We start from the raw sequence: 23,522 nt of genomic DNA on the forward strand, positions 1-23,522 counted from the left end.
AAAAACTCTTCAAGTCAGGTGCGTGGTCCAAAAAAAAAAAAAAAAAAAAAGATTATCAGCGTGCTATGCGTTTTTTTCCACTGTAGAAGCCTTTAATAAAGCGAGATCTAAGGAGTTACTTTTAAGAGAAGAGTGACGTGTTGCTGTTGGTACACACGGGGTATTGGCATTTTTAAGTCATCTTTTCGCGCTTTAAATGCTTGAGTAATATACAAACAGTACTTAAACTTTATTGGTCGACAATAACACTTTGACGCAGTAGCTCATTAAAAGTCTTTATCCGTGAGCTGCAAACGACCAAATTAATTAGCAACTTTACTTCTTAGTCAGAAACTACAGAGAGTAGACTGATAAGGCGTTAAGTGTGTATTATTCTGCAGTGAAAACAGGATATAGTGCCCTTTGTGGAGAGTGGGTGGCTCTTAAAAGAGCCGTTGTGTGATGGGGTCGGGCGGTTTCTTTACTTGGCCTTCTCGGTCTTCTTGGGCAGGAGCACGGCCTGGATGTTGGGCAGCACACCACCCTGGGCGATAGTGACGCCTCCGAGCAACTTGTTCAGCTCCTCGTCGTTACGTACGGCGAGCTGCAGGTGACGGGGGATGATACGGGTCTTCTTGTTGTCCCTGGCGGCATTGCCGGCCAACTCCAGGATCTCAGCGGTCAGGTACTCGAGCACTGCGGCCAGGTACACGGGGGCTCCGGCTCCAACGCGCTCGGCGTAGTTGCCCTTCCTGAGCAGCCTGTGCACACGGCCCACGGGAAACTGGAGGCCGGCCCTGGAGGAGCGACTCTTGGCCTTAGCCCTGGCTTTGCCTGCGCCTTTTCCACGTCCAGACATGTTTACTGCGTATTGAGTCTGAGAAGAATCAACTGTGCCGGTACAGCGTTGCGGCTGGATTTATAAAGACCCTGCTGATCGCTGATTGGTCTGTCGGAGTGATAATCCTCCAATAAGAAAAACACGCTCTCTCACACTTTGAGCGCGCAGCTCCAAGCCAGAGCGCACCCTTTTCACAACAATCACATTTATCTTGAAAATAAAGTCAAGCTTTTTCCTCAAACCCTGCCCTTATGGAGGCCCTTGACAGCAGTCCGTCTTTATTTACGAGGAAACAAACCCGTTTAAAACACTGAGAATTAACGGCAAAGAATATTTGTTAAGTATTTGACCGTTCGAGGGGACACGGATGTCATGTTACATGTTCACATCCGTATTCATAAATCAGAATAAACTGTGGAAATGCGGTGGAGTGAACTCCACGCTTTGGTCTGGAGCTGTGACTGTACGCACACGTTATTATAGAATTATATATTATACATTGTGTGATGTGAGATGAGTAAGACGTAAAACATTGATGATAATTAATAACTTCCGTTTGAGGGGAAGTGTGACTCTTGTTTGATCTAGGTGGCTCTTAAAAGAGCCGTTGTGTTGTTGGGGGTCAGGGACAGGTCGGCTTAAGCCCCTCTCTCCGCGGATGCGGCGGGCCAGCTGGATGTCCTTGGGCATGATGGTGACCCTCTTGGCGTGGATAGCGCACAGATTGGTGTCCTCGAACAGACCCACCAGGTAGGCCTCGCTGGCCTCCTGCAGAGCCATGACGGCAGAGCTCTGGAAGCGCAGGTCGGTCTTGAAGTCCTGGGCGATCTCTCTGACGAGGCGCTGGAAGGGCAGCTTGCGGATCAGCAGTTCGGTGGATTTCTGGTAACGACGGATCTCTCTGAGAGCCACTGTGCCGGGCCTGTAACGGTGAGGCTTCTTAACACCGCCGGTGGCCGGGGCGCTCTTACGGGCAGCCTTGGTGGCGAGCTGCTTCCTGGGAGCCTTTCCTCCGGTGGATTTACGCGCGGTCTGCTTGGTTCTGGCCATTTCTCTGCTCTAGGCGTTCAGTGAAAACCTAAGACGGTATGAGGTACGGGGCGGAGGCAGCTGCTTTTTATAGAAACCAGGGCGAAGCTGATTGGCTGCGCGGGGCTCGCGCTCTGGGTTCAAACTTTAACCCCGCCTCTGCCCCGCGCGCTTGTTCAGAGGTTCACACCGTCCGGTCTACGGTTCACGCTGGTGAAGAACGAGCCTTTGTCAAGATACTATCAGAGGCTTTGTTTACACACGCGCGCCAAAATCAGATTTCTGAGATTAGTTAAATGACTTGCAAAATCCACAAACTCTGATGTGAGTAATGAGAGAAAGAGCATGATCGAGAATGAATCACATGACTTTGCTGTTAACAGGGCATCTCAAACAGAGTAAACTCCAAAAATCAGGTAACAATTTGTTGTTACTGTGTGTTTGTGTTTGTGTGGCGTGTAACCGCGGCGTGTAACCGCAACCGCTCACAAACTTATGTTACGACTCGTACTTTTGTAATAACACGATATCCATTTAAAACGCTAAGGACGCTGTTATATTTTAATCAATTATGCGTGTCCTCTCTGATATCAACCACACACGTTTTTAATTGTATAAAAATATTTTTGTATGAAAGTGCACCATAAATAGGCATAACGTACATGTACTGCTCTCCACACTCACATATGCGGTAACTCATTAATATACTTATTTTATCTACTTCTGTTTGTGCGGTGTAGCAGCATGTGTTTTGAGATATTTGCCATTACAGGAATACTGGTCTGGAGAGGTAAAAACACCTACAGAAGCACCGGGCACAATATTGGACTCTGACAAAGATGAAGCTCTTTAGAGAGAGTGGTGGCTCTTAAAAGAGCCTTTGTGTTGCGGGGGTCGCGTCAGCTGTTACTTTTTGGCCTTCTTAGGGGCGGCCTTCTTGGCGGGGGCCTTCTTGGGGCTCTTCTTCACCGCCTTGGGCTTCTTGGGCGCCGCTTTTTTGGGGCTCTTGGCGGGCTTTTTAGCCGCTGCTTTCTTGGGCGCCGCCTTCTTCGCCGCTTTCTTGGCCGGGGACTTGGGCTTCTTGGCTGCGGGTTTCTTGACGGCCGCCTTCTTCTTGGGGCTCGCTGCTTTCTTGGCCGCGGGCTTCTTAGGCTTGGCGACGGCCTTCTTCTTCACGGTCTTGGGCTTGGCCTCGGTCTTGGCCAGTTTGAAGGAACCGGACGCGCCAGTGCCCTTGGTCTGACTCACGGCACCAGAGGTCACCAGCTTCTTGAGGGTGGTGTTGATGCGCTTGTTGGCCTTGGCCACATCCACGCCCTTCGCGGCCAGAGCCTTCTTCAGAGCGGCCACGGAGACGCCTTTGCGCTCTTTGGAGGCGGCGATCTCGCCGGTGATCAGCTTCTGGAGGCTGGGGCCCTCCTTCTTCTTGGCCGCGGCCTTCTTCCTGGGGGCCTTTGCTTTGGCCGGAGGGGTGGCCGGTACGGGAGCGGTCTCTGTCATGGTTCGGGTTCGTATCGGGTTAGATCCGAGTCTGTGGGCCGGGCGCGCGCGCGGACCACAGTTATAACGCACATGAGAACCGTAGAGACTCAACGCCCTCTGCTCAGCGCCAGTGTCTCCGCTCTGTGTTTTCTCTTCGCAGTTTAAAGTTAAAAATACACAAAGTTTGCATTTTACCCCATACATTGTATACATCAACATTTAGCGCACAGTCCCATCTTTCCATTGAACACATCTAATTAGTCGCGGTAAGGTTTATTTTTTATTATAATACATCAAACCGTCCTGATACCCAGTCTAGGAGGATACTCGGCGTCGACTTTTTTCTACATTTCGCTTCAAATGTGTCTAAACTCTGATTTGTGGTGAAATGTTTGCACTTAAATCGTGAGAGGAGATGTCAAAGAGTAAACACATACATTAAACTTGGTTCTTGAATCTAACGTTTTGATTTAATTAACCTAGGTTTCGGTGGTAGTAAACACAACTGCGGTGACGGGTCAGACTCGGTGTAGCTCTTTAGCTACTCAAACTATTGGCATTTCTGTCATTACTGTTAACATGAACGGTGTTGCAATCATTTACAGAAGTTAGTCATAGTGTTTATTAGGATTCGTGTTTATTAGGATTCGTGAAATCTACAGTTACGCCGTTTGTCGCGTATTTCATCAGGCCAATGGGAATACAGTTATAATACGGCTTAACTGTGGAGACAACACAATCAAGGCATATTGAATACTGTTGCATATTTAATGTTAGGTTTAATATCTATACAATATAACAATATAGATCTGTTTCTTTTTATGCGTTAGTATCATGCATTTATCATGTTTTATTAATATTATCTTTTTTTTTTTAAATTTTAATGATCACCTAAAAATACAGCAAGTAGCCTGTAGTCCTATGTTAACAATAAGGTATGTATTATGCGTATGACCCACTTCTGTGTATAAGATGTACATGATGGTGACAGCAGTAGGGATTACAGTAAAAAAAAAAATATTTTCCCAACTGGATAAAGGATAATTGTCTACATATATTGATTTAATTGTAGTTTTGTGCAATGCATCTTCCATGTAACCTAGCCCAGTGTTTGGAGGGGCACTATAGGGCAGTAGGCAGTGGTAGATGAAATACAATTTTTTGTTACTAAAGTAGTAGTAGTATTTCACCAGTATCTGTACTTTTACTTAAGTAAAAGCATCACATGGAACACAAGATTAGTTTTTTTTTTTTTTAGAACAATTAAAAGGATGAAATGTAGCGATTTTGATAAAGAATTTAGCTGATTTTAAGTGATTCAGTTGATTCAATTGATTTCTTAATTTGTCTGTTTTGTATTTGGCTTGCTCAATGTTGGGGCAGACACTCAACTTTTCTGTTCAGGTCTAAAATGTAGTGGAGAGTGTAGAAAGTACAGATACAAATTCTCAAATGTAGTGAAGTAAAAGTAAAAACTATGCATTGTAAAATGTACGTCAGTAAAGTACAGATACCTAAAACTTGTACTTAAGTATTATACTTTTACTTTTATACTTTGTTACTTTCCACCACTGGCAGTGGGGGGGGGATCACAAGATGATTGCAGCATAGAAATAAAAAATTTATGACAGTATTTAATCAGTTTTCATCGAAAAGCATATATTTTAATGTAATTTGGTCAAATAATACAATATAATATTAAAACAAATATTAAACAAGATTTTAAACATTTTGGCACTTGAAATAATTGCAAGCGTATCATTTCATAGCCAATGTCTAAACAGTCTTAAGTGCCATATTGTTAGAAACAAACAGCCTCCAAGAGACACATTTCTCTAAACGTTTTATAAAAATCAGATACACGCCATTCAAAAGTAGTTGTAATATAATTTTCAGTTTGTGCATTTTTTAAGTTGAGAAGAGTTTTTGAGCAGCTTTGCAATGACATGAACCTGTCCCAAATCTTCGAAGCAGATCTGTAGATTTCTGTTTTAGAGTCTCAGAAACAACTGAAGAAGACCGACCCAAAAGAAGCAGCACGAGGCAGCACTCGAGCACATCTGGACGAGGAAAGCCCTGAGAGAAGTCAACGAAAGGATTAGGAAATTATTATTTCCTAGAGACAAAGTTTGCACAACATGAGATGAGAGACAAGAATGAGTCAAGATTTTGACATAATGTGTACTAAACTAACTAAATTGTGCAATCCAATTCAGTGTTTGGAGCTCACCATTTTAGATTTATGTTATTTTCAAATTTCTGTTTTTTGGGGGGCTTCTGACAAGGTGTATGCCAGCACTTAACATTTTTTAATTTTTTTTTGTCATATCCAAATGTAATATTTTAAGAGGTCCAGATGTTATTTCTTTGCCTGGGATGTTCTCAAGTATGGCATTAAACACATATCTCCATGAAGACAAGCAACTACAGAGTTAGATCTATAGGTGTGCTCATTCACAGTAAGAAATCATGTTTTTCAAGGCATTTAATTTAGAAAAAAAAAGTCTGATATCAAGACGATTAAAAAAAACAAATACATTTTTTTTTATTCCATTTTAGTTTTATATTATCAAATGAGTATCTAGTTTTGCTACTCATTTTAGCACTGATTAGTATCTGAGATGTGTTTATTTATTCATTTTAAATTTTTTAGACAAGTAGTGAAGGAACTCTATCATCTCTCAAATATAGTGTAGTCCTCTGACAACAAAGAAATACATGAAACAGCATTGTACCTTGACGGAGTCTGGCAGCTCTGAGAGTTGTTTTTGATATTGTGACATCTTCATGGACAAAGACAGGAACGTTTCAGGCTCCTCTCTACAAAAACAACAAGTTCAAATATAATCTATGAACAATAAACACAGCTCATAAGTGCCAAATGTAAAAATACAGCATAATTTGGTCTCAATTGAATATTAATATATTAAACACTGCAGGCTTATAAAGTAATATTAAGTAGGATTGGATAAAAATAATGACATCTGAACACACGGAAACCACCAATGACAAAATGCTGTTTTGTATCTGCATGTTTATGTCAAATTAACTTTACTGACAATTTAAGAAGTAAAATTAAGTAAATTCAGTGTTTTTGTAGGTCTTGTAATTATATTGTGACCTAAATAAGCTCAACATTCCAAATTGTGCGTAACATTAATTGGTACGGTTTATCCTCTCACCCATTCGCTGCTTCTTCTTGTCCATGCGTTGCCAAAGTGACTCCATTTTGAGCCTCGTCCTGTCCCTGGGTCTGATGCTTCGACACCAAAGCGTTCAGTTTGTCCTGGATCTCACTCACAGATCTCTGCACAGATTGAGCAGCAGCTGTCGATTCACACAGTAACACCTCCAGTCCCAAATCTGGTCCGGACCCATCCTGATGTTCTTTTGTCCGATCTTCTTCAGTCTGGACATTCCAGTTTACGTTTGGCAAAGAGCTGCTCCACCAGAGTTCATACATTTGGAGGTAGCGGACAAATGATTGTAAACTTAAAGCAGCGGCAGATGGTTCTTCCGAAGACTTCTGACTTGAAAAAACATGAATGTCTCCTGAACAAAAAGGGAAAAAATATCATCGGAGGTGGAGAATCATAGACTGATTTTAAACTTATACCTGGCCTTAAAGTGCATATGACAGGTTCTGATGTTTCTAAATTTTTTTATTAAGTTGGCGAGATAATACATGCTGTAAATATAAATGATAGTTTCACACCAATCAGAAGGGAAAAAGCAAAACGTGCCATACCATCAGGAAACAGTAGATGGCAGAGCTGTGAAAACACTGAGAAGTGCCCACTGTCTTTGGCCCAGGACACAGCCCACCACAGCTCCCTCATCATCTGCTCCTCTTCCTCAGACAGGAAACACAGAAAGGCTCGGGTGAGATGCAGAGAAGATGACAACACAACCTGCAGAGTACAAAAGAACATGCCTTTAATCATGTTATAGAAGTTTACCATACCATAAATATAATCGTTTTACATGTATTTTCTTAATTCACTCTTATTTAAACAGACACATATTATGCCATTTTCTGATCTATATTATACTGTTGTTTCCTCATCACAAACATACCCAGAGTTGTGTTTTGTTTCACTCACAGGTTTAAAACATTAACCCTCCAAATTTAACCCTCCAAATTTAGGCTCTCAAACAGAAAATACTCTATCCCATCTTGTGATGTCATTTGGTAATACAGGAAGTGCTCCACTGTGTTTTTAAACTTCATACACCTTCATTAGAATCATTTGGATAATTCCAGCTCCGGAACTGCCAAACTCCACTGAACTAATATGTAAAAAGTAGCTGTTAAAGGTTATATAGAGGATTTTCCAAGGAAAGAGAAATACAGCGACTGTTTGTCCTTTTTCAAATGTTGCTTATGCGTGACACCACCCCCTCCTCCCTCAGCTCCCTTCTTCAGTGAGAAGAGAAACGCCTCCTCCGTTCTCACACCTCCTCCTTATGCTAGAAATCATGCTTGTTTACAGTTGGTGTGCATTCAGAATTGCTGAACAAATAAATTCCTGTTTAAGTTACCTGTCCAGAAGTAATTTAGCGACCAATGTGTGAGTTTTTAGACCCTTTGTCAGCTTCAGTGCACGCCATTGGAAGGACTCTCCAAGAATCATCTTAGTTTGGCTTTGCTCCTTTTCCCCTTCTCTTCTTCTTTCGGTGACCTCAAAACAGACTTTCTTTTGTGGCTAACTGCCTTGTTATGTATTGGCTAATGTTTAGCTGGCCCCACCACGTTCACAGTTAACGGATTTCATTCTTTTTTTTTGGGATCATTACAAGGCTGGTGCAACTCTATAATGCCATTCTGAACTGTCAGTGACAATTTAAAACTAAGAAAAAAAAAAAATCCTCCATACAACCTTTGTCTACATCTCCAGAGGTCAAAATGCTATGCTACACCTTGTGATGTCATGTAGTTAGACTAATAATAAAGCATTACTCATACATGTGGGAATGACACAAAACTCCAGGTATGTTTTTGAGGAGGTAACAACATTCCAACATAACTCAAAGCTCGCAATTTTGTGTATTATAGGACCTTTAAAGAAACCACTATTATTATGTGCTGAAATTTGCATTATAGGTGTGTTTTTTCACAGTTTTCTTTTAACATCTTGGTGAATTGGGATTATTTAAAATTGTACCTGTTTTAGTGGAACATTTGCCGTTGGTTGTGGGCCCTCTGCAGACTTCAATTCTTGTAATAAACTTTTAACACTTCGAGGTCCTTCAGATGTGTGCGAAACTCCCAACTTTTCATCCCAAACTTGCTCCACTCGTTTTATAAATGAGATGTTTTGGTCTGTTGTCTCCCATACACCACTGCACACTCCTGATGATGCAGGAAAGACTCCAGATTCAGACAAAAACTGGGACAAAAACTCAGCCAAAGAGAAGTGAAGCCTATGAACCTGTGAAAAGAAAACCTTTTCATTAGGTGTGTTACGAATCACAAAAAACAAAAACATGGTTTATTTCTTAGTATTGAAGTCGAGAAATTTTAATATTGTAATAATACTAGACTAATTCAATTGTAATGGAGATAAAGATTCATTTGTCCGGCACTAGTCCAGTTGTCATGTAAATCCAACGTTAAGACATCCTTCTTATAATAGTTGTATTTGTGCGATTTTTATTTTTTCTGTAACTGCAGCTGTGAGCCTCATCATATTGGTCTTAAATGATTGTATTAACCTGCTCTACATGACCCTGGGGTTTTATTTAGCTATTTTGTCTGGAGCCAGGCTCTATTATGATTAGGATTTTTTTTAACAAATTTCCTCCTGTAACCACTAGCATCGCGAGCTTAATCTGAATGGCGTGGACACCATGGGTGGGGTTACACTAACTTAGCCCATTTCTATATAAAGTCTATGGTTTGGACTGACCAGCAGAGCTTCCTGGTTTCGTAGGACTTCTTGAACACTGCTCCAGTCCTGAGTCTGAGCCAGTTCTTTGGCACATCTAAGAGACAGAGACTGGGACAGAGCTGCCTCTCCACAGATCTGAGCCATATCCGCCGCCACTCGGAGAGAAGACACTTCGTTCTTCCTGGAGATCACTTTAGCAGCATCGAAACTGGAACCAGCTGCAAGATAACTGATAAAAACACAAAGGGTGAGTTTAATTTAAAATATTATTAGTTTTGAACAGCACATAAATTATCCACAGCTATAAATCAGAAAATGAAAAGCTCAATTTTTAGTCCATGTTACAGTGTAATATAGGTCCTTTAACATGTGTCTTAATGACTGCAAAACTACTGCCAGATCCCTTTTGAAGATGGTCCTAAAAATACGCATCAGTAACAAAATCTGTAAAATCTAAAGCCGACAGCGCCCTCTGCTGGAGTGAGTAACTAACTTCATTTCTGTGACGTGTGGAGTGGGAAGGGCAGCGACGAGGAAGAGCATTTTTAGCTCACACCACACTGCACTGGGATTCACTAACAGCAAGCGTTTTTTTTGTTGTTTTGTTTTGTTTTTCTATAATCCAGGAAAAACTGACAAAATGACTGAATTTTTTGAAGATCTTTTGACTTGTAAGCTGTGTCTGGACACGTTTAAAGACCCTGTGACTCTGAGTTGTGACCACAGCTTTTGTTTCAGCTGTCTGCAGAAAAACTGGGCACAAAACAAGACTGAAAACTGCCCCATTTGTGGAAGGAAGTCAACAAAAGATAATCTTGTTGTGAACAGCACTCTTAAGGAAATGGCTGATTCGTTTTCTCAGAAGCAGAAATCCAAAACACAATAAGAAGAGGTCAATGCCATGAGGAACCCGGATGCCCTTCCATGCTTAAGAAAAGACGAAGACCAAGTAGGCGTGGGTTATACTGACAAAAACAGCATACATTGATTTTTTTGTTCCTGTTTTTTCCAGATTTTTTTCCATACAATTTTTGGTTTGGGATTGTGATGTCATTTATGGATTTTCATTTGGGAGATTTCTTATCTTGGTTGTTGGATAAATCTAATGGAATGGGCTTCATCACTAAAATAAATACATATAAAGTTCAATATTTGTGAGTCTTCATTTGCAATGTTTTCAATGAAATCAAAGTATAATCTGTGGGTTCTTGTCTTGAGGGACACCAGCAAAATTGACAATTGATACTTTGCAGTGATATCACGCTGGGGGTGTTCTTCATGCATCTCTATAGGTGGAATGTTCAGCAGTTACCATGGTGACACAATTAGCAAACAGACAAAAATGTTTTAACATCCTGTTTAGGTGTTTGATTTTCAACAAAAAAAGGTGGGAGTGACAATTGGCAAATGCTAGCTATGGTGGCTGTAATTTTACATGTGAGAGACTTGTTTTACAGCACAAATCATCTCACATGTTGTAGCTCCAATCAAGGCAGCTCTTTCTGGTCAGATTGTGTTAAAATAAATTCAGATTGAAGTCTAACTTGAGTAACAGAGCTTTTAACAGAGTAGTGCTTCAGTTGGCCTCACACCCCCAGAGAATGTTGAAGACATCGGCTGCAAAGTATCAATATAGAAACAAATAGAAGACACTGCAGATAGACGTCTGTGTAATCCCTCAGTCGGCCAGAGATGATTCATAGCAAAAGAAAATTTCAATGACTGAATACGTGTTAACGCCCCAGCAACCTGATTCACTTGGATGAGGATGAAATGTCTTCACTCAATTTTTTTTTTTGTTCTGTTCACAGAACTGAATTTTCAGTTTGCTGCATCGCAGATGACTATGAAGAGAGTCATTATAAAATACCCAAACACCGGCATAGGCATGTTGATTCAGAGCTCAGAGTTGTGTTAAAGCAGCTGCGCCCTTCAAACCAAATAAAATGTAGTTTGGCTAGTCTCCTTCTAGGCTGAGGCAAGTTTAGATCTCCCTTTTAGAAATCACTGATCTACACCTTAAAAATCATGGATATAGTGTATTTTTAACAGTCTATTTCTAACAATAATACAAATATAATAATTATTAAAAATGTGTTAACTGTACACTGCAATATTGCCCTAAATCAAATATATAATATAAAAAAAAAATTACTTTGCAGTGACATCACGCTGGGGGTGTTTCACATATATGTGTACTGGTAAAAATCTGCTCTTTATGATCAGATTGTGTTCAAATAAAACTCGGACAATTACAATCTAAGTTTAGTAACAGACTTCAGGCAAAGTAGTACTTTAAGTTGGCATTACACCTCCAGGCAATGTTAATGACTGCAGCTGCAAAGTATCAATTAACTTGTTTCTCCAGTACTTCCTAAAACTACTACTTACTAAAAAGACAAGATACTAATGAGGAAAACCCATTATAACATAGTAAAATTGTATAATCTTTCTCTTACCATTTGGCGGCTGCAGAGAAGTGTCCGTCTTTCTCCAGCACCGCAGCCCAGCTCTGGTACAGCTCCTTCAGAACCAGGTCGTCCTGAGGCAGCCGGGCCTTCACCAGAGTGATGGCCTCTCTGAGAACAAACAAATCAGAACATATTGAAAACATGTAGGGATATAAAATTATCCAAATATTGTGGTAAATTCAGAAAAAAGGCACCGTACCCAATATGTTCCCATGTAATTGAGCAAAATTTGTCTTGCCCCAGTACAGATATATAAGCAGCTCTCTTGCCATCTATATTTAAGTAGAAAGCATTTTATTGTTTGATAATTATGAATATATAAGGGATTATTAGCATGCCAGTTGCGTGCCAAAACTCTGCACTGGTCTCCAAGAGCTGTGAAAAGTGCTTATAGCTCTTTGCCGTTAATAATTTGGACTACTGAAAACCATTTACAATTTATTAGTTCTTGTTTCTTTTCACAGTCCAAATCAAGACAATAAAACACGGCAAACAGTACACATCAGTCTTATTTTCTACTCAATATATCTGTATCTTATACAATATATCTGTATTGAGGTGAGACAAACTTGGCTCAATGACATGGACTGCTGACAAATCACAACTCCAGGTACATTAGTGACATGACATGAGGAGATGAGAAGGTCCTTTAAATAATGTTCAAAATTGGGGAAAAAATGCACACAAAATCATTGTTTTTTGACAATAACCACGGCAGACCGTGAAAGCGTCCACGCAAAGTAATAACATCTCCATGGAAATAAGCACCATACTACACCATACTACATGACGTGACTGACCTGTAGAGTTTGTGAGCTCTGAGGAGGTCTATGGCTTCGTGCAGTTTGTTGATTGACAGTAAATGAGAAGCTGCTTTGACAAACTGCTCCTGGAGACATAACTGTTTGACATAAGAGCCTACAGCTGCGCTCCAAACACAGAATCCAGCTGAGGGAAAAAGAAAGGGTGAGAAACCCAAATCTACAATATGAAACCACATGCCTTAAATGCCACATTACAATACAACATCAACTGAAATACCAAAAACAATTGCATTAGAATTTGAGTCATAGTTATAGGTAGAGCTCCAGTTTGCAGTCCTATAATTACGCAAAATTGACTTTTGTGAGCTTTAAGCCATGTTGTCTCCTCAAAAACACACTTGGAGTTGTGTTTTGTTTCATTCACACGTTTGCGCTGCCTCCAAAGCTCAAAAATCCTCTGTTCCTTCTTGTGTTGTCAAGTAATGGTAGTTTTCAAGTTAACATCTACCTTTAACCTTTTGTTGAGTATAAATTGGCAATTCCAGGGCTGAAATTATCAAAAAGATTCTAATGAAGGAGTATGGAGTATAAAAAAACATTAGAGCACTTCATGTATCACCACATGACGTCACAAGGTGGAGTGTTTTCTATCTGAGAGATAGATCACCTAAATATGCAGGATTTGCGTGTTAAACGTGTGAATGAAACAAGAGACAACTCTAGGTATGTTTTTGATGAGGAAACATTATAACATCAATGAGATCAGATTTCGATGTGAAAACGTAATAATTGTTTAAAAAAATATATATAAATAATAATAATAATAATAATAATAATAATCAAAAAGTATTCCAGGTTCCTGTTCATACCCATTGGAGCCAGAGAAAGCAGGTGGTCATTGAGCTCCCCTTTCTCTGTGGCCAGCTGTAGTGCCCCCTGCAGGTCACCACTCCACAGTCGTAGGTAAACAACAGATTCAAAGTGTCCTGCCTCGAGATGGGCCTCCTCTGAAGACACATACATTTAAAGGAATTGTATATAGCATGTGCTCCTACTGTTTAAAACAAAGGAAAGCTTGTGAAACTACAACTAAACCTGGGTTTTGTTATTGCTGTTAAAATTGGTCCATTTATATCAATGTTTTGGAAAGGACATTCAAAGTTGTTGTTTTTTTTGGTTTGTTTTTTTCCACATGTTAACAAGTTTGAGGTTTACTGAAAGATTAAAATATGAAATTAAGTAAAAATTACCTTCTGCCTCAAACATTCGGTGCAAAGCCTTTCGATCAGAGAATAAACCCAAATGGACATGATCCCCTTGTCCCGGGATGCAGCCTACAGGGGGCACTGCAACAGACAAATCACAAAAATACTGATCAATCTGTTAACAATACAATACTGGAGCCAGTAGCACAGTATCAATACTGATACCGATTACTTTGGTTTGGTATTAAAATATGGTTACTAGAGTTGAAGTTGAAGTACAAAATGGTGGTCCACAAAAATAATTAGGACTGGTTTGTGTATTGATGTATATTTGATTTGAGTCCATTCTATTTCTGGTTTAGATATGGGTTTAGACCCTGTTTTGTCCCAGTTTCGATGTGGAAAGTTTATGCCAAGTTTGTGCAAGTGTGAAAGCACCCTTACAATGAGAAGAATAACTGTTACACTATTTTTTTTTAAATTATAGTTTAGTTTTATTTTAGGAGTAAAAGTATTGTGTCTTTAGTACCGTGAGTAGTAAAATAGTTTAAAGTTACTCAAGTAAATGTAACAGTCCTACCCACCATTGTGTGTGACTGAGGCCAGAGTGACGCAGTCCTGGAGCAGCTCGTCTTTGGGCCGATGGTCCATGGACGTGCTCAGAGGAAGCATCGAACGAGGTTTTTTCTTTTTCATGGAGGACACACTCACCTCTGGGCAAAAAGTAATACCAGTAATAATAATTATTCATTTCACTATGTGTTTATGCATACAGTATGCTTCTGAATTGTTTTAGATGGATTAACTAATGTTTTCTGTGCACATTTTATATTATTTACTATTTAAATATCTAATTTACCTATCTAGAACTCTTGAGAAATTTATATTGCTGGCAAGGTTAGTATGCAGTAACTTAACTTAATAACTTAACCTTTACCTGGTTTGTCTTTATTCTTCACAGCAGCAAGAAAAGGTTTTCTCTGGCTCTCATTATGAACTGAAAAACACAAATTATTATTGTCGGTCATTTTAATTTAAATTAAATTTGTATTTATTTTGTTGTATTTACCTATTGGAGGCAGTGAGCTGTTTGTGGAGCTGGTCTCATCCTCTTCTTCAGATAAAGCCCCTACAGTTGAAAGAGTCTTCTCTCCATTCACAACAGTGCCACCTCCTGGCTGCTTCTTGGCTTTGCTTTTCTTCTTTTTCTCCTTGAGCTCAACCATTTTCTTCCCTAAAATGACACTCAACAAGTTACCATCTATTCCAGTATCATGATAGGGAAATTAAGTATATTGATCCAGCGTACACATTTTTTTATTCTTAAAAAGTATCAAATGGATGTTATTGTTTTGTCTCTAAAGTTTTACAGTATGGCATGAAAACCCATCTCCATGGAGACAAGCAGATGATACCATTAGACAGACAAGCAGGTGACGTACCCACTATCAGAAAAGTTTCATGTTATACCCTTAACACTAGTATCATACACACTTTGTCCTGGTTATGTCTTGCTCTAGCTGTGCACTAGTGTACCCTCCTCCACTGATGCAGTTAAATTTAGCTGGCAGTAAATACAGTAGTAGGGTTCAGTAATATGGCAAAAAGGCCTGTAGTTGACTGCAGAAATTCTTGGTCAACTTAAGACATAGAGGCTTTGTGCATCAATTAATCAACTAAAAGTGGGCGTGGCCTGAGCTCACAAAACAATCTTGTAACTGTGAAATACAAGTAGTAAACAACGTATTCATATGTTCAAAGGAACATTAAACTCATGCTCCCCTCAAAAAGCTATAGCTACATCACCCCCTGCCTTCTTTCTTCTTCTACTGTGAAAGCAACAATGATTTGACTAATAAAAGCATTGGTTGACTCTCAACTAAACAGCTGTAACTCTATTGACCTCTCAAAGTTTATCAATTATGTTTTGAAACCACTGGATCTCAATAAAAGTGTGATTAATTGCACAGTTTTAGTATAAAGCTTGATAGTTGCTGGGTTGTTGTTCACCTTTGGGAGGCTTATCAAACTCTTGCTTGGACACTCTCCACTCGTGAACAGTGAAGTCTTTTCCTCCGGTCCAAACTGTGTCAGGATCCAGAGGAGACCAGTGTACACACAGCAGGTTTCCATGGTGACCGCGATAGTTACACACTGGGGCCTCCTGCAGGACATCCCACACCTACAATGTACAGGAGGAAGAGCTGCTCTCAGGGTTTGTGAAGATATGGGGACTTTAATGAGCTTTTAGCCATGTTTAAACAGTGATCAATCATTATTAACTTACTCAGAGCTGTATTTTTGTCTGTTTTTCAATAGAAAGTGAATTGGAGCCAGTGGGTTAGCTATGTCCATTCATATATACAGTCTATGGTGCAGCCCTAACTAATATGTTTTTCCCCCTCCCATTGCTCCACTGGTTTGAAGGAATTTACAGACCTGAGCGGTGCCGTCGTAGCTCACGGTCACCAGGCGGTCGTCATGGTGATGGCTCCAGGACATTCCGGTGATTTTGGCTGTGTGTCCGCTCAGTCTGCGAAAGGGTTCTGAGATGACAACCACACTGTCCCCGGGGGAGTCTGAATATACATAGAACATTTAACAAAATAATTTAAACAGGGAAAGAATAATGAACATAATTTACAACAGGAACACATATGCATTTGCACAAAAAACAGACTAATTTCTAAGAATATAAAATAACTATACAACAATACGTATATTCAAATATAGCACTTTCAATGTTAATGCGGTGAGGCCATATTGAAAGTGAGAATTTTATTTTTTTTTTTTCTGTTTAAAAAAAAAAAAAAAGGGATGTTGTTAAGTTTGAGGTACCAAACTAAGTAAAGGACACTTTCTTAGACAATAGAATGTGATTTCAACATTAAATCATAGAGCTTTTAGATTACCATGTGGCCTTATATTTGTGTAATCCTTCAGTCACCCAGGTAGGTTTTATAGTGGTCCATGGACATATACTAATCTATGTAGTCTTCTTATTCTGATCCAGCTCAAGTTAATTCTAAAGCTAATCAGGAAAGGTTCATTTCTGTTCTGTGAATGTATCGATTTTTTTATTATCAATACCTGCTCAAATGAGTATCTAGTTTTGATACCAGTTTTAAGATTGATTAGTATCTTTTGCAATACTTTTGCAGGTGTGGGGGTTGGGTTGGTGGGTAGGTGGGTGGAAATGTGGGATTGTTTTTAATCTCTGTAAAGCACTTTGTGTTACATTTTTGTATGAAAAGTGTTTTATAAATAAAGTTTGATTTGATTTGATTTGACTACTGACAACCCTTCGTCTCACCCAGTACTTGTTTGAGGTCATGGATGTAGACAATGGCATTGCTGGACCCGGATGCAAGTAGACCACTGAGCTCGGGGCTGTGAAGGCCGTGGTGCCAGCACAAACAGTTTATGATCTTATGGTGCTGCTGGATACTGCACAGGTGCCTCAAACTTGGGGCTTCATACACATCTATACAACTGCAGCAAAACAGAGTGGACAGTCAGGGAGTTAGTGAAACCTTTAAATGTTATGCATAGTAGGGGTCCATTAGAGCTTGGGATTGAAAGTTAAAAAAATGCACGTAATTGGTAACATGTGGCAAGTGATTCAATAATATTGTATGTTTATTGATTATTACCATAAAAATAATAGAGGAAACATTTGGTTTTGTTCTTCTAAGAAATAAAATAATGAGAAAATAGTATAGCAGCATCACCAGTTTTTAGCCTTAGTCTTAATCTTAGTCTTAAAATCTCCATCAGTGTAACTGTAAATTCTGAAAAGGTGTGACAAAGCAATCCCAAACTCTTAATGAAGTTATTACATTGCATACTGCAAAATTGTATTGATTCTGACAGCATGAAAATATAATACTGACCCATCCTCGTTGCCAATGGCCACAACTTTTCCATCTGGTTTCCAACGTAGGTCTGTGTGAGGAGACAGTTTATGCTGATGGGAAAGAAAAATATATTCCTGTGATGTCAGGATTCACCAATTTTACAATTAACAGTTACAATGAACTGATTATTGGAACTTAAGTGGTGGAAAAAATAAATTGCTTTATATTATTGTATAAGTACAAAGCAGACCTGTACAGCATTACATAGGTATTTATGAATAAACTCAATGTCAATATTTAAACCAATTTCAAAGGTGCATTGGGTTGTTTTAGAGTAAACTTGGCCACCTCTCCACAGATCTGACTTATATATTTTCCAGGTTATTGCTCGTCTATATGGAGATAAATTCAATGCCATACTGTAGAACATTTTTTAAGCAAAGCAGATACATCCTTGAAGACAAGCAACATGCCCTCCACCACAAAAGTTACACAATGCACCTTTAAAGTCCAACCACCACACAAATATGATACAAGAAATTAACAAACATGGCTTCTTACCCTACATAAATACACCCCTAAGCTGCCACTGACTCACCTGAATCTTATTGGTGTTTTGATGAGTTTGTCGATGTCAAACGCTTCTCCACTGAGTTGGTGTGGATCATGTTGAAGAATGGTGCCCTCTCCTGCACAACTGTACAAACTGAAGGCAGACTTTCCCCTTGAGGATCCTAACAAAATGAAAAGTTAGACAGCTTAAAGGTGCTCTCTGTAACTTTTCTGGTGGGTTGGTCCACCTGCTAGTGTCATGAAGATGCTATTGCTTTTGCGTGGAATGTTCAGTATGACATTTAACTCCTCTTCATAGTGACAAACATACCAGGAGTATGAATGTATGTTTTTAAGGTATTTATAGATAAATTGGATAATTTCAGGCAATGCAGGGGCACTTCAGACAAGCAGGTGGCGAAGCAAGAAAAGTTACACAGTGCACCTTTAAATACATATTATGAAGAACAAATACAAAATAAGTTATATATGTTTTGTATTAAATGAGCACATCTTACCAAATGACAGTGGTGGAACAGGTGGACCCCAGGCCAATGTGTAAACAGTTTTTTTGTGATAAGAGCTTGAAATCTCAGGAGGCCTTAAAAAGAAGACAGAACGATTTACCACTGCACTTAGAGCTATATTTAATCCTGACACACAACAGGTTAAAAGGCATTGTGTGTATAGTCTCTCTCATATGTCAATAAAGTTTGTTATAGTAGATTTGTTTTTACTTGTTGGAGAAGACACCATAGATTCCAACTTTTCCATCGTCTGTACCAAACGCCAGTACCCCCTCTTTCTCTGGGTGCCAGGCCAACTGTAAAAAAACAAGAATATTAAAATGTTACTAAAGGAACAGAGAGACTGTGAGAAAGACAACGGGAGCTCTACCACTGGCCAATGCAAAAGAGCAGTTTTGTTAATTTAATACTCGATAACATTCTGATTTTCATATTGTCTATAATAGCTGGTTTCAGTGGTTGATTATACATCATTGTGGCCTCAGTATGTGCGTATCTCTCACCGCAGTGACTTTGGACTTGATTCCCTGCCAGAAGCAGCGCGTGTCATACAGTTTGGAGCTCTGCGTGTTCCAGACTCGGATCATGTTGTCCCCGACTCCAAGCGCCAAAGTCCCAGACCCCAAAGGAGAGAAGCAGAGGGAGTATACAAAGCCTCCCAGAGAGGGCAGGGTCCAGCACAGCTCAAGAGAGCTCATGTCCCAACACTTTATCTGGAGACAAGAGGAACAAAACATCTTTATAATACAGACAGAAATCAAGAAATCATTCAAATAATCAATTAAAGAGACACTATAACTTCCACCACCACCATCACCACAATAAAGCATTTCACTTTTCCATCTCCATAAGTATGTGGCAATACCAGTAACAGGTTAAGGTATTTTTGAGCAATAAAGACTCCTGTGTGAGTGATTAAATACAAGATAAATGCCACAATGGAACATTCCAGGCAAAGTATGAACCAGACAAATCAGCAGACATGGGTAACAAAAAAAAAAAAAAAAGATGAAAGAAGAAAGAGCAAAATAAGACAGGGGTGAGGAGCAAAACTTCTAAATGTACATTATATAATGTGTATTATTCAAAAGAGACATTGTCATGTGTAGTTTTACTGTTCAATCTTGGAAAAATAAAATCTGGTGGTGTAGGGCACCCAAATTATTCCGCTAAGTTGTAAATACCTCTCTGTCCATGGAGGTGGAGAGGAGCAGCTGTTGTTTCTGAGTTTGGACGGAGCTCGTGTTGAAGACGATTCTGTTGTGGTTTTGTCCATCTGAACTCAACCCAAACAAACTCCACTTTTGTTTCCCTGACTTCAGCAAGTCCCACAGCAGCAACTCACCACTAAAATACACAAAAAACAAGTTACATTTAATTCAAGTTTAAAATAATTGTATTAAAAATATCCTACAGTATGCAACAAAGGACCTTCCAGGAAACTAAGATCCCCATAATGGGTAAATTCCAGAGCAGAACTAGAACTTAATAAGTGGATAAACCAACAGATTATATAGGAGCACCAATGTGAGTATAACAAGATCACTATCTAGTTTAATGTCCATGCACATTGCTCATTGTTGTAATATGCAAGATGTAAGATCAACTGTTATTATACTGAAATAGCAATTTGAATGGACAGAGTTAGCAAATTGCAAAGGCTGCAATTAATAATTTCCTCTATATACAACAAAATATCCTAAAATATGTTTTATTGTCCATAAAAAACTGCTAACCCTATAGTCTAGATCTGTACAAATGTTATGAAACATGATTCTTGTATTAGTTTGTCATTTCATATTTGATTTGCCAGTTCTTTGTGTTTAGAATGTGAATATGGCCACTTTTAGTCAAGTAAACAATCAGCAGGACAAGTCTTTAGTTGACCAAGAATCCCTTTAAAAAAGGACAGTACAGTTTTACCTAAAACAACTAGATATGACTTGTGTTCTTCGCCCTTTGGGCCAGTGAACGCTGAGCCACAGTCGCTCTTTCACTCCGGGATCCACCATTGACCCCCTTTTCTTCAGATAAGGCAGTTTCAATGTCATCACACCTGAAAATAAAAAACATAATTGACTGTAATATTAAAGTTTTCTCTGATCAAAAGATAGTATGAGTATTATAGTATTAGTACTTTTGCCTCTGTTGGTGCTCCAGATCCTCAAAGTCTGGTCTCTACTTCCTGAAGCCAGCAAACAGCCCTCTCCCCAAACACTGCCAGTCACACCTCCTGTAAAATATAATACATATAGATACATTATTATACTCAAATGTGTGTTTATTAAGCAATTGCAATGCCCCTTCAGATAAGAGAAAGCTGGAAGTTGTTTTTTGTTTTTACCTCTATATCAAAAGACCAAAGATAACATGAACAAATGTGTTATTTAAGCTACTGAAGCTAGCATCGAAACAAGATATTCATTAGAACAGGTTAGGGTTAGAACAATTGGTCTCTTTACCATCACTGTCCTCAATTCGGTCGTAGAGGACGCCCTCTCCTAGCTCTGGGCTCCAAGACAGAGAGTGGATTTCATCATCATGTCCTCTCAAACGATGGATGACTTCACCTTTTTTACTGACGTCAATCAGCACAATCATCCCATCTTTGTACCTTTAAAAACATTACAAGTCTTTATTACAGTGAATAAAGTTGATAAAGTAGCCCTAAGCCTGCAATAATAATTTTGTTTTGAATCAAAATGAATTGTCTTGTTATTATATCTTCAGACATTTCTTTTAATTATGTATCTAATGAAATGCATTATAATTCACTTTTAAAGACATACTGAAGGATTTATGGTACACACTGCCAACATTGTCCCTCACAAAAATAACAGTGACAATATTCTTACCCGACTGCCACATGGTTCCAGGTGTGAGGGGAGCAGCTCAGGCAGAAGATGGTTCGAGGTTCAGGGAAGAAGCTGCTGCTGTCCCCAGTGTTGAACCAGTGACAAACGACCACTCCTTTCTCATCTCCAGAAACAACCAGGTTTTTATCCACAGGAGACCAGTGCACCGCCGAGACGGGGTTCTGAACCCACAAGAAGATTACAGAAGATAAAAATGAATTATCTCTGAACTTTTAAAATGCCTATATTATGCATTACACTGTCTTCTAAAAACTACTTTGGATCCCGGTCGTTGTCCTGGATAATAACTTGAATGAAATGAATGAAAATAATACATTGGATTTATATAGTCCCCAAAGCAGTTTATGTTGCATTATTCATTCACTACATACTTGGTAGGGGTAGACTGACAAAAGTTAGGCTACCTCCCTCCCACCAACACACTCTCTCACACACTCTCTCACACACTCTCTCACACACACACACACACACACACACACACACACACACACACACACACACACACACACACACACACACACACACACACACACACACACACACACTAGGCCAGGGGGTAAGGACATAACAACATGCACTAGAAACACTATTGTGGCACTTGGTATGCCCAGCAGTGTCCCATCCATGTACTAAGCAGGTCCAAACTTACTTGACATGGACACAGCTTGTATTAGATCTCAAAATATAAAAAGTACAACTAATTAAAATAAAACTGCTAATTGCTAAAAGTATCCAAAAGCTTTTACAAATGGTGACTACACTGATCATCCATTGTTTTGGGTGTGTCTGACCTGATGAGCTGTGACTTCCTTGAGAAGGCTTTTAGTTTCTGTGTCCCAGAATCGGACGGTCCCATCGCAGGAGGAGCTGACGCAGATGTGGCTCTGACCTGAGTGCTGACAGAAGCTGAAGCTGGACACCAAGTCTTTGTGGCCCACCAGCTCACCTACAAATAAAGGAGAAAACCTTATAAGAACAATGTAATTTCAACAAAATGACACTAACCCTAACCCTAATGACACAAATCAAGGTATATCATGTGTTTATAAGAACAAGTACTTATCAACATGGGTTAGTTGTACCCTGTTATTAAATATGAATCAATTGATCTCTCTAAACAGGCCAATAGTAAACAACAGTGACAATGTGTAACCTGCCCACGATAAAAAAAAATATATATATTAAAAAAAAAAAAAAAAAATCCATCTAGCCCTATTCTCAATACCCCTACCCTTTTCTCTCCACTGAATTCCTCATCTTTCACCAGTGTATTCATTTGTAAATTACCTCTTCACAAACTACATGCCACTTGGTCTGTACTTAAGTGAATAAGTAGTAATCATAGGGTCAACAGCTTAAGTTAAAATAATACAACTGCGCTTGGCAAATGATAATAACTAATACACAACTAGCAGACGTCACAACAAGGCAATACAGTCAACACAAACTTTGAAAGCTTGTAAGTAGGCTTAGGTTGAAATTGTTACAAGTCTACAAAGTTAACTTGCTTAAAGTCTAAAATAACTAAAATAGATTAAACTGACTGTATCATTCTCCACCATAGTAAACTTACCTGTGACTCTGCAACTGGAGGCAGACACTTGAACTAAATAAATTGTGTTTTTAGCTCCAAACCCGAACAAACCCGCTTCGTTAACATCACTGCACCGGGAGCAGTACCAGTTCGGAGCGGCGGGCAGGCAGCGCTGGTGCATTTTGTCCCACTCGAAGGTTTTTAAGGTTTAACAGGAGAACAAATTCAACAGAGCATCTCACATGTTCCGTCCCACAACGTAGGATCCACATTGCCTGCCGTATGCATCATCTTTCTGTCGTAAATCTACCGGCGCTGAGTACGGTGTCTGACGCAGGTCATAGTTAATAGGGTTTTCACGATTTGTGTTCAAAAAGTATTAATTAAATATCCAAATACAGAGTAATATGTTGAAATTATAATCTTTATTACATTATTATTATTATTATTATTATTAGTATTAGTAGTAGTAGTAGTAGTAGTAGTAGTAGTAGTAGTAGTAGTAGTAGTAGCA

At 39.3% G+C, this 23,522-nt stretch overlaps 4 protein-coding genes across 4 annotated transcripts; all 4 read right to left on the minus strand.

The window, feature by feature from the left end:
- Positions 1–363: 363 nt before the first annotated feature.
- Positions 364–1,061, minus strand: LOC129407451 (histone H2A-like). Its single transcript, XM_055148536.1, has one exon. It carries the CDS (start codon positions 836–838, stop codon positions 461–463), a length of 378 nt encoding a protein of 125 aa, XP_055004511.1. The 5' UTR covers positions 839–1,061; the 3' UTR covers positions 364–460.
- A 251-nt stretch (positions 1,062–1,312) lies between these two features.
- LOC110156411 (histone H3-like) lies at positions 1,313–1,870 on the minus strand. Its single transcript, XM_020920613.2, has one exon. It carries the CDS (start codon positions 1,868–1,870, stop codon positions 1,313–1,315), a length of 558 nt encoding a protein of 185 aa, XP_020776272.2.
- Positions 1,871–2,438: 568 nt separating this feature from the next.
- LOC129407446 (histone H1-like) lies at positions 2,439–3,368 on the minus strand. The gene has a single exon (XM_055148529.1). It carries the CDS (start codon positions 3,347–3,349, stop codon positions 2,756–2,758), a length of 594 nt encoding a protein of 197 aa, XP_055004504.1. The 5' UTR covers positions 3,350–3,368; the 3' UTR covers positions 2,439–2,755.
- Positions 3,369–4,953: 1,585 nt separating this feature from the next.
- gemin5 (gem (nuclear organelle) associated protein 5) lies at positions 4,954–23,273 on the minus strand. Its single transcript, XM_055148788.1, is given in 29 exon segments — positions 4,954–5,407; positions 6,067–6,151; positions 6,514–6,883; positions 7,080–7,242; positions 8,497–8,763; positions 9,241–9,451; positions 11,682–11,801; positions 12,494–12,641; positions 13,327–13,464; positions 13,708–13,803; positions 14,247–14,375; positions 14,600–14,659; positions 14,732–14,896; positions 15,673–15,844; positions 16,102–16,241; positions 16,976–17,154; positions 17,556–17,629; positions 18,118–18,134; positions 18,137–18,253; positions 18,590–18,672; positions 18,809–18,894; positions 19,102–19,311; positions 19,783–19,945; positions 20,522–20,654; positions 20,736–20,831; positions 21,061–21,212; positions 21,454–21,635; positions 22,266–22,420; positions 23,048–23,273. Coding segments are annotated over 29 exon segments (4,221 nt in total). The 5' UTR covers positions 23,190–23,273; the 3' UTR covers positions 4,954–5,239.
- Between the last annotated feature and the right edge of the window lie 249 nt (positions 23,274–23,522).

Source organism: Boleophthalmus pectinirostris, unplaced genomic scaffold, assembly GCF_026225935.1.
Source record: "Boleophthalmus pectinirostris isolate CB_2022bp ecotype Guang Dong unplaced genomic scaffold, ASM2622593v1 HiC_scaffold_12, whole genome shotgun sequence".
Lineage (NCBI taxonomy): Eukaryota > Metazoa > Chordata > Actinopteri > Gobiiformes > Gobiidae > Boleophthalmus > Boleophthalmus pectinirostris.

What these genes read in the sequence shown, in the direction of transcription:
- LOC129407451 (XM_055148536.1), bottom strand. Translation starts at nt 838, where the DNA reads ATGTCTGGACGTGGAAAAGGCGCAGGCAAAGCCAGGGCTAAGGCCAAG.
- LOC110156411 (XM_020920613.2), bottom strand. Translation starts at nt 1,870, where the DNA reads ATGGCCAGAACCAAGCAGACCGCGCGTAAATCCACCGGAGGAAAGGCT.
- LOC129407446 (XM_055148529.1), bottom strand. Translation starts at nt 3,349, where the DNA reads ATGACAGAGACCGCTCCCGTACCGGCCACCCCTCCGGCCAAAGCAAAG.